Source organism: Leptopilina heterotoma, unplaced genomic scaffold (assembly GCF_015476425.1).
Source record: "Leptopilina heterotoma isolate Lh14 unplaced genomic scaffold, ASM1547642v1 Lhet_73, whole genome shotgun sequence".
Taxonomy (NCBI): domain Eukaryota; kingdom Metazoa; phylum Arthropoda; class Insecta; order Hymenoptera; family Figitidae; genus Leptopilina; species Leptopilina heterotoma.
The window spans coordinates 1114860-1129657 of NW_025111169.1; the positions used below are offsets into that span (position 1 = coordinate 1114860).

At 22.9% G+C, this 14798-nt stretch overlaps 2 protein-coding genes across 3 annotated transcripts in view; one reads left to right on the top strand and one right to left on the bottom strand.

Annotated features, from left to right (window-relative positions):
- Positions 1 to 72: 72 nt before the first annotated feature.
- LOC122510689 (dymeclin) lies at positions 73 to 8816 on the bottom strand. 2 transcript variants are annotated; one of them, XM_043625512.1, is made up of 12 exons: positions 8482 to 8816; positions 7878 to 8188; positions 7585 to 7788; positions 7002 to 7246; positions 4763 to 4975; positions 4410 to 4591; positions 4069 to 4194; positions 3776 to 3889; positions 3194 to 3406; positions 2864 to 3046; positions 2592 to 2708; positions 73 to 764 (listed from the first exon to the last, which is right to left on the bottom strand). In XM_043625512.1, the coding sequence occupies exons 2-12, from the start codon at positions 8162 to 8164 to the stop codon at positions 594 to 596; spliced, it is 2055 nt and encodes a 684-aa protein (XP_043481447.1). In that variant the 5' UTR covers positions 8165 to 8188; positions 8482 to 8816; the 3' UTR covers positions 73 to 593. The 2 variants fall into 2 exon arrangements, with proteins under 2 accessions (XP_043481447.1, XP_043481446.1); XM_043625511.1 differs by having other exon boundaries at positions 4763 to 4978.
- A 312-nt stretch (positions 8817 to 9128) lies between these two features.
- The window catches only part of LOC122510702 (flotillin-2), a 268228-nt gene continuing 262558 nt past the window's right edge, over positions 9129 to 14798 (top strand). The window contains exon 1 of the mRNA XM_043625528.1: positions 9129 to 9986. Coding sequence (XP_043481463.1) covers positions 9938 to 9986 — 49 coding nt within the window. The 5' untranslated portion in view covers positions 9129 to 9937. The remainder of the gene's footprint in view (positions 9987 to 14798) is intronic.

Consider the following 14798-nt stretch of genomic DNA (forward strand, 5'->3'; position numbering starts at 1 on the left):
GTTTAAAAAACTATAAAATAAATATTTCGTGTATTCGAACGTTCAAAACTCGTGAATCATTTCAAAGTTTAATTTGTTATAAATATTAGAATCGTATATTTGCGGAGCAAATTGGCATATACATACGTTTTTTTTCAAAGATTAATTTATGTACAAATATTGATTATGTTCCTTTTTTTCGAGAAAAAAATAACTAAACTTATCAAAACAGTCCTGTCAAGCTTACAATCAAGTTTCTTTTATATATACACAACTTCGCAGATAGTAAAACAATATTATATTCTAAAGGATGATTTACAATGTGTTCGTAAACTTAAATGGGATTTTTTAAATTAAGATTAAATAATTTATTTTTTTTATATATTAAAAGAAAAAAAAATAACCTTCACCAATATTGCACAAACAAATACAAAATCTAAGTCCCAAGTCTCACTTTTCTTTTTTATCTGTTAGTTTGCAAAACAATTAAATTGCTGCAGTTTTCTTTTTTTTTTTATAGAGGTGAGTGTCGGTGCGCGTCATTAGAAAAAGAAAATTCATTGTAAAAATAATTGTCTCACCTTGGAAAATAACGAAAATATATCCATTGTCAATCAGCAAACGACAATTGTTGTTTGCTCACCACTACTTGGTAGAAATAATTTTATATTCTCTGCACTCCAATGGAGTAGTGCTCCTTGACAAACGACACTCCATACGTAGGGAATAAAAAATTCCTCCGGTTGCTCCTCCTCGACGTATTTGAATTTTAGCTCTGGAAATTTCTGCAAAGAAATTTTTTTTATATTTCAAATTCAAACTTTTTTGAAATTCAACAACTTATAGAAATAATAAAGTAAAACATGAAGATAACGATCACTCCAAGTCGTAGACTCGGAGTGATGGACATCTTCATGTTTTATAATAATTATGATGATTATTTTTTATAATTTTTCCAAAAGTTCTTTGAGAATTTTCAAATCCATTAGTTTACGCAATTTAATTTTATAAAATTTCATCGATTATTTGGAAATTTTTCAATTAAACTTATATTAAAAAATAAAAACTTGGAAGAATTTAAAAAAAAAAAATTCAATTAAACTTATCCGAAAAAAATTAATTATACAAAATTGTTAGTTAACAGTATGGAAAATTCAGATTTTCAAAGATTTTAATTTAAATCATTTTCAAAATTCAATTATTTCTAAAAATTCCTGCTTATAATGCTTTTAATTTATTATCTAAAATGTTAACTAAATTTCATTTCTAAATCAATTTTTATTATAAAATTCGAAGAGAATTCAATTATTTAAATACAAAAATAAATAATTTATTGAATATTTGGATATTTCTTAAAATTAAATTCTGATATAGAATTTTACTAAAATTTTTGAAAATAATTGAATTTCGGAAAAGAATTTTATTATTCATAAAGATAATTGAAATTTTGACTTTAAATTTTTTGAACGTAATAGAATTCTGCGAAGAATTTTATTACTTTTGAAAATAATTGAATTTTTCCGAAAAATTTTATTCAAAGTTTTGAATATAATTGAATTTCTATGAAGAATTTTATTATTTATGAAGATTCGTGATTAAATTCGTGCCAAGAATTTTATTAAATTTTTCGAAGGATTTCATTAAAATGCTTTAAAGTAATTGAATATTGTCGAAATTTTTGTTAAAATTGTATTGAAAATAATTAAATTCTTCCCAAGAATTTTATTAAATTATTTCAAAATAATGGAATTCTTATAAAAAACTATCAAAATTTTTGAAAATAATTGAATTCTTGCTAAGAATTTGATTATTTATGAAAATAATTGAATTTTTGATAAGAATTTTATTGTTTATAAAAATAATTGAATTTCGGCAAAGAATATTATTATTTATGAAAATAATTAAATTTCTCCGAAGAGTTTTTATAAAATTTTTAAAAATAATTGAATTTCGGAGAAGAATTATTTTATTTATAAAAATAATTGGAATTTTGACGAGAATTTTTGGAAATTTTTGAAAATTATTGAATTTCTGCGAAGGATTTTGTTACTTTTGAAAATAATTGAATTCTTATAAAAAAACTATTAAAATTTTTGAAAATAATTGAATTTTTCAAAGAATTTAATTCTTAAAATTTATTAAAATAATTGAATCTTGTAAAATTTTATTAAAATTGTAATAAAAATAATTGAATTCTTGCTAAGAATTTTATTATTTATGAAATTAATTGAATTTTTGCGAAGTATTTTTTTTACTTTTGAAAATAATTGAATTACTACAATTATTTGTAAATTCTCCAAAATTCAATTTTTTTAGTTCATCTATTTATGAAAATTGTAAACGCAACTCTTATAAAATTCAATTAATTTAGAAATATTCAGTAAATAATTTATATGTAATAATTTTCTGATAGTTCTTCAAGAATTAAGTTAATTGTTTTTAAAGTTTTTAAAAACGAAAACTCAAAAAGTAATTTTTTTCAAGTTAAATTCAATTTTAAGTTGTATGTGCGTAAATTAAGAAAATGTTACTTAACAATTGTTACTTAAAAGAAAATTACTAATAAATAACAGAAATTTAAAGTCAAAATGAAATGACTCAGGAAAAATTACCCGTAAACGATCTTTTGGCCATTGACTAGTTCCTTGTTGAATTGTTGCTAAAACTTCATTGACACCAATTTGCGACTGATCATTTTGCTCCAATTTATAGGAGAAAAAATTGATTACCTAAAAGAATATTGATTTGAAAATAAAATCGTAATAATTCGAAGCAAATGGATATGCCAAAAAAAAATAAAAAAGAATAAAAAATAAAATTATTAATTAATAACATTAATAAATCCAATTTAGTAAAAAATCGAATTCAATTAAAATTAACATACCGATTCTATATTTTGGACAATATCCTGAAATGCAGAATGCATCGTAAAAGGTTGAAAAACTTCCCGCTTGTATAAAAGTGTATAGACAAGATTTGGATTTTCAGGCAATTGATGAGTTAGACAACTGTTTATTATTTCTAAGACCATTCGCAGCACCTCCTCCAAAATCGTGAGATCCTGGATCTGAAACAATATTTTTTAAACTCAGGTTAAAATTGTAATTTCCCGATATTTTAATTTTCTTCTCTTAATTGTTTTTTTTATTCTTCTATTTTTTAAAAATTTAATTAGGCGCTAATGATAAGTGGAATATTTTCAAAATCTCCTTACCAAGTCTGCATTCATGACGCCTCCATTGCCATTGTCTTGATCAGTTGAATTCGACGGCGGTTGATTGCGTATTTTTGCTTCCAATTTCACATGTTTCTTCGCCAGTGTCTCGAATAAACTGACAAGTCTTTGACTCACGTAAGGATGTAAATTTCTAAATTGACTCGACATATTCGCCAAAGCCGCCAAGCAATTCGTGTGTAAATATTTATCCTGACCGTAAAGAAAATTACAATTAACTAAATTAATAAAGAAAAAACGTGACGAAAGTTTTTACATTATAATAAATAAATCAATTAATTAAATTACAATTTTGTTTAATAATTCGAAATTTGACGAAAGTCTTTTCATTGTAATAAATAAATAAATAGATTAAATAATTTATTAAATTGAAAAATTAATTAAATTATAATCATGTTTAATAATTGAAAATAAGACAAAAACCTTTTCCGGCATTGCAATCAATGAATAAATAAATAAATTAATTCAATAGTAAAACTAATGAAATTACAATTTTGTTTAATAATTGAAAATCTGACAAAAATTTTTCCATTGTTCAAAGAAAGAGAAAAGAAAACTTACCCGCATTTTTAGCATATTATACTGAATTGTCCTAATTACTACGAGAATTAACAGTCCACCCAGAGAAATTTCACTTATCGATCTCTCCGTATACCACGTTATTCCTTTTAACGTCTGCAAAATTCAATTAGAATAAAATTAAGCGTTTCCATGTTTTAAAACCTCAATTGTCATCCTTTTCAGAATGAATTTTAAAAACTTTTGAATTGAATTTTATTTCGAATTTAACTTTGTTGAAAAAAAATGAGTGAATTGAGAATCTACTTTATAATTTCATGGAAAATAATACTCACGATCTCGTGGACTCTTTTATTAAATAATTCGTCCTCGCTTAAGATTAAAAGAATAATGAGAGACATGTAAATGTGATGTGACGTATTGTCTGGAGCGTTGTACAAAATTCGTAGAATTGGTATTACCTATTGAAAAAGAAAGAAAAAATTATCCATTTGTAATTTTTCTACTCAGTTCAAAAGAATGATTTTTCAAAAGATTTCAAATTTAAATTCGATTTTAAAAACAAGGAAACTGGATACAATTTCCTGTAGCGAATTTTTTTTAATATTAATTCAAAATAATGAAGTAAATATCATTTTGACGAGAAACGGTGAACTTTGCAGATGAATAAACTCACCAATAATTGAATATCATCTCGTTTCATGATATATTGCTTAATATTTGGATTTCTGTATAAAAGCATGTATAAAAGTAGAGTCACCTCATCCGTATTTGTTATTTTACAAATAGTATTATACAATTTATCGAAATTAAATCTAAATGAAGGAATCACTTTTGATTGCGCTGCAGAATTATCATCTGAAAATTTGGGGAAAATATTGTCAAAAATTTTGTAGAAGAAAATTATTTTTTCTAAAATTTTAGAAATTGTGAAAAGATTGTCAAAATATTGAAGAAATTGTAGAAATATCAAAAAGGAAATGCAATGTCAAACATATTTTCATATAATGAATTTAGAAATACAGTCACCTGGAACATCCGTAAAGGAAAATAATGCATCTCTATAAGGATTATGGGAAGTCGTCCAGTGATTTGTCAATACCAATAACAATAATAATGATTGACTAGCTAATGGGGTTTCAGTGTCTCTTTTTCGTTCAATTTCCTCGTTTGCGCCTCCACTACTGATTTGTATATTTTTTCGACTATTTCCTATTCCCAGAGTTATCACATTCCATAATCCTGCTGTAAAAATTGAAATTATTAGTAATAAATATTAACAAGTATTCAATAATTAAATAACTATAATATTAATAAATATTCCTGTTGTCTGCTCACAGCTTAGTTCGCTTTTATTTGCTTTTTTGTAACCTAATTTATTTTTTCTTGACATTTTTTCTTTTTAAATGTTTTGAATTTTAAAATTACATACTAAAATTCTAATTTAATGTTTTTGAAGATTAAATAATAACAAAAATTAATTCAACACAATTTTTTTTTGAATTAAAAAGCATAATAATTTAATTTGTAAATTTAATTTCATATTCTAACTTATAAATTACTGTAGAAAAACTCATTTTTATGAATGTAAAATACGGTTCATATTATTTATTTTATAATAAAAGATTTTATTTTTAGTGTCTTGTTCTAAATATAGAATTAAAAAATTAATTTTTAGAAATTTTATATCAATTTTGTTCAAATTAGTTCAAATTTTTTGCTAATTCAGATTTAGAGATAATACTTTTACAAGAAAAATTTAGAAATTATTTTATTTTCCATAATATTACGTTAGTACCTGAGTGAATTTTTTTTTTAATTTTAAAAGAGAACATCGACGTTAAAAAAATATTTTAGTTTTTGTAAATTCTTTCAAGGAATTTGAATATAATCCATTTGAAATTAAATGAATTCTTTCAAAGAATTTTAATAAACTTTAATAAATTAAAATTGTAATAAAAAAATATTTACAGTCCTTCGAACAATTTTATTACTTATAAAAATAATTGAATTCTTGCTAATACTTTTATTATAATTTCTTGTAAATAATTCAATTTCTTCATTGAATTTTATTATAATTTTTGAAAATTGTAATTAAATTGTTTCAAGAAGGAATTCAATTATTTTAAGAAATTTAATTAAAATTTGTATTAAAATATTTATTTAATTCCAACAAAAATTTTTTATTAAAATTGTATTAAAAATAATTGAATTCTCCGCAATAAACTTATTATTTATGTAAATAATTTAATATTTTGGAGGAATGTAGATAAAATTGTACTAAAAAGTATTTGAATTCTAATTATAACTTTTTGAAGGAATTTTATTAAAAACATTTGAAAATAATTAAATTTTTTAAAGAAATTTAGCTAAAATTCTACTGAAATTTATTTGAATTCTTCTAAAGGATTTTCTCGAAGATTTTCGAAAATAATTGAATTCCAACAAGAGAATTTATTTAAATTATATTGAAAATATTTGAATTTTAGCGAAGAACTTTTTTATTTATGCAAATAATAAAATTGAAAATAATAAATTTTGTTAAAATACAAATTCAATTTTTGTTTTGAAGAAAATTTAAATTTTGTCGAGGAATTTAATTAAAATTTATGGGAAAAATTCAATTGTTTTAAACTTTTGAAAATAATTAAATTTTTTCAAGGAATTCAGTAGAAATTAAACTGAAATTTATTTGAATTCTTCTAAAGAATTTTATCAAAATCTTCAAAAATCATCGATTTCCAAAAAGAAAATTTATTAAAATTGTATTGAAAATAATAATTGAATTCCTGCGAAGAAATTTATTATTTATGAAAATAATATAAAATTTGTAAAAACATAAATTCATTTTTTTTGTTTTAAAGAAAGTTTAAATTCTTTCGAGGAATTTTATTAAAATTGTACTGAAAATAATTGAATTCTTCTAAAGAATTTTATCTAAATTTGTAAAAAAATAATTGAATTCCATCAAGAAATTTTATTAAAATTGTAATGAAAATAATTGAATTCGCCTGAAGAATATTATCATTTATGAAAATAATTGAATTCGTTTAAAGAATTTGATTAAAACTTTTAAAAATAATCAAATTGATTTTAGAAATCTCAATAAAATTTTATTAAAAGTATTTGTTTTTTTTTGCAAAGAATTTTATTATTTATGAAAATTATTGAATTTCTCAGAAGAATTTTATTAAAATTTTTGAAAATAATAAATAATCATAATTAGCAGTTAATAAGTAAAAATTGTATAATTTTCTTGAAAATTTACCGGCAATGCTTAAGACGAGACTGCTACCATGCGGCTGGGTAAGTAATCCAGGTGGTGCATGCTCTTGTTGAGTAAAATTATTTAATAACGTGCAAACGATAATTGGAGCAAATGCACTCTGCTCCTGGTGCATAATGATTCGATAACAAATACTGTATTCCGCCGATGTTTGTGAGAATAATTGCACCGATAACAGTACGAGCAGACAATTTATTGCTTCCAAATGAACCAAATAGGTAAGATCACTGTAATAACAAAAAATACAGTTAATAACATATTTTATCTTTTATAATTTGAATATTTTCAAAGAATATGATTTGAATTCGATTATTTCTAAAAAAAATATGGTTGGATTTGAATATTTTGAAAAATATGGTTTAAATTTGAATATTTCCAAAGAATATGGCTTGGATTCGAATATTTTGAAAGAATATGGTTTGATTTCGAATATTTTCAAAGAATATGGTTTGAATTAGAATATTTCGAAAGAATGCAGTTTGAATTCGAATATTTTGAAAATATTCTCCTTATAAATATTTAGAATCCGTAATAAAAAAAATTTGTAATCAAGGGGAACATTAACTTTAAGGGAACATTGACAATAACGTCTTTCAGAGCTTCGAAAAAAGACTGTAGTCTAATAGGCATTGCTTCCTGCATTTCTGAAGGTGTAGCTTGCACTTCCGTGTGCTGCACCATTTCCGTTTCTCCTATTGTTTCGATAAAGTACTTCAAAATACATCGAATCGCAAACAAGGAGTTGTACGTTTGCCACGTGTACACAATACTGCAAAAAAAAGTTTATTATTATTGAACCAAATCTTCAGAAAATTATATTGCAAATTCTGAATTAAAAATCCATAGATCTTGTTTTACTTTTCGGACTGTTTCGATAGAAGTAATTCGGCCATCCTCGAAAGTGCGACTTCAATAAGAGAACCTACATTTCCAGTCGTATGATTATTGACCAACAATTTTTGACATGTTGTATCTAATCGAGAGTCCAGTTCAATTTGATCGGTTCTCGTCAAAGGCGGTCTTATATTGAACGATAAAAATCTATTCCAAAATATATCAGTCGGTGGTATTGGCTCCTTACTACAAAAACGTTCCAAATACGAGTTTTTTGATAAATCATCGTGTCGACTGGGAGTTGCACCCATTTTTTATTATTTTCCAATATTTTCCTACAGGGAAATAATTTTATTAATGATAAGATTAAATTCATGCATATATGTATCATTTCAGCATGTGGCAAACAAAAGTATATTCAAAAGACATTAATAAATAATGGTAATAATTTTTTTTATAATTTTAATTACTGTAATTTAATTACCGTAATATTATAAAATTAAAAACAGTTCAGCTATAAAAGAAAAGTATTAAACTATATATATTGATAGGAAATTTTTAAAAAATTACTTAACCTCAATAGATAAGCAAAGAAGAGAATTACTTTTTTTTATAAAAATTTTCTTACTTTTGCGAATTGATATTTAGATGTTTTGTTAATAAGGATTAATTCAGTCCTATAAAATTTCTAAATTAGTACACGTCAATGCATCTGTCATAACTGTCAGTAGACGTGACAGGGTCGACTTATTTTTGCACTAAATTCTTTTTTGCACATGTTCGGAAATTCAGTTCTGTTAAAAATCCATCACTAACTTTGTTGATATTCTATTTTTTCAGTAGATATTGTCTATTTTCTATTAAATTAACTGTGACAATGGGAAACTTTTTTTTTTGTGCGGATAACCTACAAATTTTTATAAATTTTCTAATGAAATAAAATCCGCCGATGACAGCGCGTCAAAGGACAATATATTTTATTTACAATCAGGAACGTGACTATCAGACAGGCGCAAATAGGCGGAGGATCAAAAAGAAAATCTCAATAAATACTATAATTTTATATTTCCATAATAGTAAATACATATTTTATAATTTCCAAATTTTCTGTCTTAGGGAATCTAAATTTAACTAATTTTCATATTTGTAATTGATAATAATCTTAATTTAAAAGTTGGTTTATTGTGCAGGGCGCTAAGTCATTTTGTGCCGTTCCTGAAACTTGCGCTGGTGGCGCCACTGTCGCTTAGACTCATTTCATTGAAGTTGATTGCAATTTGCGCTACAAGTTTTCGAAGTTTTTAAAGAATTTTATTAATATTTACTGCAAAAAGTTGCAGTGTAACAAAAGTAATAGTTTATTGCGTATATTAGGTATATTAGTCGATAAATATTGATAAACCCAAACACATGTTGTTATACGTTGAATATTCAACATGTATCCCCAAGTCTTGAAAATTACAAAATTTTTTCGAATTTTTTACAAAATTTATTGACTTTTCATAAAAGAGGGTTCTATTTAAATATACGGGGGTATTTAAATCAAAAATTTATAAAAAAAAGTTTCGCTACTTGTTTACTTTGCTCTTTATTTGTTAAACAAAAAAATTTTTTTGAGGTTAGGTTGCCCTCCCGGGAAAATTTGCCTTAGAAATAAAAAACAACTTGAAACTTAAGTACTTTAATTTCGTGACTACAAGAATAAAAGTAATTTTGATATAAAAATTAACATATAACTGCTTAAAATAACAATTTTTATTCATATAATTAAACAATAATTAATTTTTTCGTTTTTCTATTTTTAAATTCAACGTCGGTTTGCTGCGTATTTTTTTTGTTTTGGCAACACTGCTTTGTAAGCTCCATGAAGTTAAAAGAGGGTCATCAGCAGAAAACGAATGTGGCTTTTTGGATAGAGATCGGCACAACCCTTTTGACAGTGATAATTTTTTTTGATTAAAAAAAGTGTGGTGACAGTGTTAATTTACGAAATATTCATCGATTCTGTGAAAGGCTATTAAGCATCGAGTGTGTCATTAAAGTGCCGGCTTGTTTTCACTTGTAAATTCTTTGGAGCTTTGAACATGGGAAATATCTACACTTGCGGACCAAATGAAGCGCTTGTAGTATCAGGTAAAAAAACTTTGTAAACAAATGTTTTCTATTAGATTTATCACAAGAGTATTTAATTATATTTCAATTCTCATGGATTTAAGTGTCTTGAAAACTTAATCCATTTGTTTTCGTTAGAGACACGGCAAATACAAGAGATTTTGAGGTTACTATTTTATGTCAGATATAGTATAAACTGACTTTTCTAGGAATTATACACATTCGTCTCATTTTGTTTTTCTTGCGTAATATTATTTTTGAGTAGAATTAGGTTTTTTGTTTTTTAATCCTCGTGATAGTTATTATTTCTAGAAAATAGAGTCCACCCTTTTGAGGTTAAGGACACTATTACTTTAGGGGGTGAAAAGTGAAATTTACTTTTCGAGACTTTCGATGTTTTTATTGATTGTTTTTTTTAAAAACAAACGCTTTTTTTATGTGAGAGAAAAATTTTTATTTTGTGTAAGAAAAAGTTTTTTCGGAGAATAACGTAAAAGTGTTGATTTTACTGATTTGGTGAATAGATGGAAAAATTTAAATTGTTAAGTAAACTGAAAATATTGTTGGTAGTTTATTTTTCAATGCACATTGTCTAGGTAAACAAATATCTCAGTTCGCTTGTTTCAACAATTTAAAATGTTTTACTACTTTTCATTCAGAAATCTATTATTGAAAAACCACTTTTTTTAGTTACGTTGACAGTTGTATTATATGCATAGGTCACAATGTTTTATTTTTTTAACTTCATTGATAAGCGGATATGAATCACACATTCTAGACATGATTCATAAAAACTTATATTGACAATTCTAAATTTACGTAATGAATAATAGTTTCTAATTATTGTTTTAAATATTTTCGAAAGATTAGAATGTGAAACATTAAGTGATGAACAATATTAAATTGATTGTGAGTGATCGAGAGAGAGAATTAAGAGATAATTATACTGTTTGCATTGATGATAATATATAAATCAAACGTGATTGCGTAAATTTTACACATGGTACTAGCAATCACGATTCGTCGTATATTTTCAATTTAAAAAACCAAAATACATTTTTTTTCCTTATTTTTCGAGAATATTTGGGTCTTGTTTTATCGTTTTAATATTTGACATTTGCCCTGAATGTAAAATAATATTTTTTTCTCTACTCGGACGTTGTTTTTTTTCCAGTTTTTTTAGTTTTAATTCGTTTACTTTTTTCTAAAGATAATATTTTTTTCCTTCATTATTTTGAACTTTTTTTCATTATTCAATTTTTGATAAAAAATTTACTACAATTTTGAATGTTTCCTACAGTCAGAAAAGTCTTCATAGTTTATTAGTCAGGTGTAAATGTTATCTGTCAGAAATTCTTTTAAATAATTAATTCTTGTACAGATGGTTGTGTGTTATTTCAGACAATAATGCATAGAGAATGAACTGGAAAAACCCAAGGCCAGATGGTTTTATTTCTCTTTAGAATTAGAATTTTAGTTACTTTTTTACGTGAATGAATAATGTTTGGAAAATAGAAACGTTTTTTATTTAGAAAACAATAATATTTAAAGTTTAGAAAGTTTATTTTTTCCCGTGTTGATCAAGAAACAGTAAACAAAATTTTGTATGACAAAAAAAAAATTCAGGGACTTTTTTCCTAACAAAAATAACATTTTCCAAAAAATACCTTTGTTATTTCAATAAATTAATTTTTTAATTTGACCTTATAAAGTGACTACCGTAATTATGTCACATAATTGAACATTTAATCTTCTGATAAAGTTCAATTAACGTAACTAAAAAAAGTTGTTTATCAATAGTAATTATTTATTAGTTTTTTAAAATAAGCCGAGATATTAAAATAAGCTAAGATATTAAAATAAGTCAAGGCATTAAAATAATTTTTTTTCGTCGCATTATTCCCTTTGGAATTATTTAAATGACATCATACATCGTATATATGACGTAGTTTAGGTATAAAAATAGATTAAGAAAAACGTCAAAATTGGGCTTTTGAAAATATTTTTATTAAAAAAGTAAAAAACAGACAAATTTTACTTATATAAAAACAATAAATTATCTTCAATCTTAACAATTTTTTTTGCGCTTAAATACTAGGTGTTGAATATTTACAAATTAAAATCGATTCTCTTAGAAATAGAGCAACTAGCGAAATTATAATAATGAGAAAGGAAAAATAAACATTTCCCGCATATTGATTAATATGATGTTTATAAAAATAACTGCGAAATTGATTAAAGAAAAATGTTGATAGAAATGTTCTTTTTAACATTTCTATCATTTCTATCATTATTAACAATTTTTGTCCTTGGAAGAAAAAATTATTAATATTAAAGAAAAATTGACTGAATCAATGAAATTTCCACTGATACGTTAGTAAAGTTTACAACAATTATAAATTAAATGATTTTGAAGGAAAAATATTTTTTCTATTTAACTTTTTTTTGTTTAAATACCTAGAACTATTTTTTCTTATGCTTTTGCAAAAAAGAACAAATTTGCAAACAAATAATTTTATTGCTTTCCATACGAAAATATTTTTTCTTTTAATCGTTGATAGTAAATATTTCTAATTTGAAATTATTTTGGATTTCTATTAGTTTGAATTGAATATTTAATTGTTGAAAGATTTTCTCGTCAAAATTTCATTTATCTCTATAAATAAAAAAATTCTTTTCCAAAATTCAATTATTTTCAAAAATATTATAAAAATTCTCGACAAAAATTCAATTATTTTTATAAATAACAAAATTCTTCTACGAAATCCAATCATTTAAAAAAATTTGTATAAAATTCTTGGCAAAATTTCAATTATTTTCAAAAATGTTTCTCAATTTAATGATTTTCAATAAAATTTTCTGAAAAAATTCAATTATTTAAAACAAATTTTAATAAAATTCTACTCAAACTTTTAATTATTTTTATAAATAATAAAAATTTCACAGGAATTCAATAATTGTTTGCAAATTTTTTTTATAAATTTCTTCGCAATAATTATATTATTTTCGATAAATAATAAAATTATTTTTAGTAATTCAATTCTTTTCATAAATAATAAAATTCATAGCAGAATTTCAATTATTTTTAATACAATTTTATTCGAATTCCCAAAAAAATGTAATTATTCTTAAAGATTTTATTAAAATTCGTTGAAAGAATTCAATTATTTAAAAATTTATTGAGAAAATTCTTAAAAAGAATTAAATTTTGAGAAGCATTCAATTATTTATTAAATCATTTATTTTTGTATTTAAATAATTGAATTCTCGTAGAATTTTCTAATACAAATTGATTTAAAAATGAATTTTAGTTAAATTTTTAGATAATAATTAAATATTAAAAGCATTTTTGCGTGAATTTTCAGAAGCAATTGAATTTTTAAGAAGTTACAAGTGGTTGCAGAAATTCAATTATTTTCAAAAGTAATAAAATTCTTCGCAAAAGTTCAATTATATTAAAAATTTTTAAAAAATTTTCATCAAAATTTCAATTAATATCTTTATAAATAATAACATTCTTCTCCAAAATTCAATTATTTCAAAAATTTTGATAAAATTCTTTGCAAAATTTCAATTATTTTCAAAAATTGTCCTAAATTCAATGATTTTTAATATCTACTATTTCATTAAATTTAGCAAAATAATTCAATTATATAAAAAGAAATTTTGATAAAATTCTAAATAAACATTTAATTTTTTTCATAGAGAATAAAAGTTTCACAGAAATTAAATTATTTAAAAATTTGTTCATAAATTTCTTTTGCATAATTCAATTATTTTCATAAATAATGAACATCACACAATTTCAATTATTTTTAAAATAATTTTAATCGAATCCCTCATAAAATGTAATCAATTAATTCATTTTTTAATTAATTTTTATTAGAAAATCATCCTAGAATTCAATTATTTAAATATAAAAATCAATAATATTAATAATTTATTGAAATCTTAAAATTCAATTGTCAAGAAGAATTTCATTAAGAAATTTTTAAATAATTGCATTCTTTCAACAAATGTTAATAAAATTTTTGAGCATAATTACATTTTATGAGGGATTCGATAAATGTATTTTAAAAATAATTGAAATTGTGCGATGAGTTTTATTATTTATGAAAATAATTGTATTATGGAGAAGAAATTTATGAAAATTTTTTTAAATAATTGAATTCCTGTTTTATTCTCTATGAAAGTAATTCAATGTTTGTTTAGAATTTTTTAAAATTTGTTTTAAATAATTAAATTCTTTTGGAAAATTTTATTAAAATATTAGAATTTTAATACTTAAAATATTATTATTTTTAATAAAATATTAAAATATTATTATTATTATTATTAATTTTATTAGAAAAAACTAATTCTATACAGAATTATTCCGTATAGAATTAGTTTTTTTTAAAGTTTAATTGTAGAATTTCCGAATAATAATTCCGTAAAATTTAATTGTAAAACAAATGGATTTTAAAATTCTCAAGGAATTTTTTCAAAACTTATCAAAAATAATTGATTTAAAGAAGAAGTTTAGTTAAAAATTGTAGAAAATAAATAATTGAATTAAAAAGATGAAAATAATTTTGAGAGAGTTATAGTTCACGGAGAAAAATATAAAGTAACTTTTACTACTTTTGTATAGTAAAAAATTTCCGGTAATTTTTACTACTTTTGGAGTAAATGTTGCTACGTTCGAAGTAAATTTTACTAATTTTTACAAAATATGTACTTCGAACGTAGCAAAATTTACTCCAAAAGTAGTAAAAATTAACAGAAATGCATTACTGGCAATTTTTTACTGTAAAAGTAGTAAAAGTTACTTTATATTTTTCTCCGTGTAAC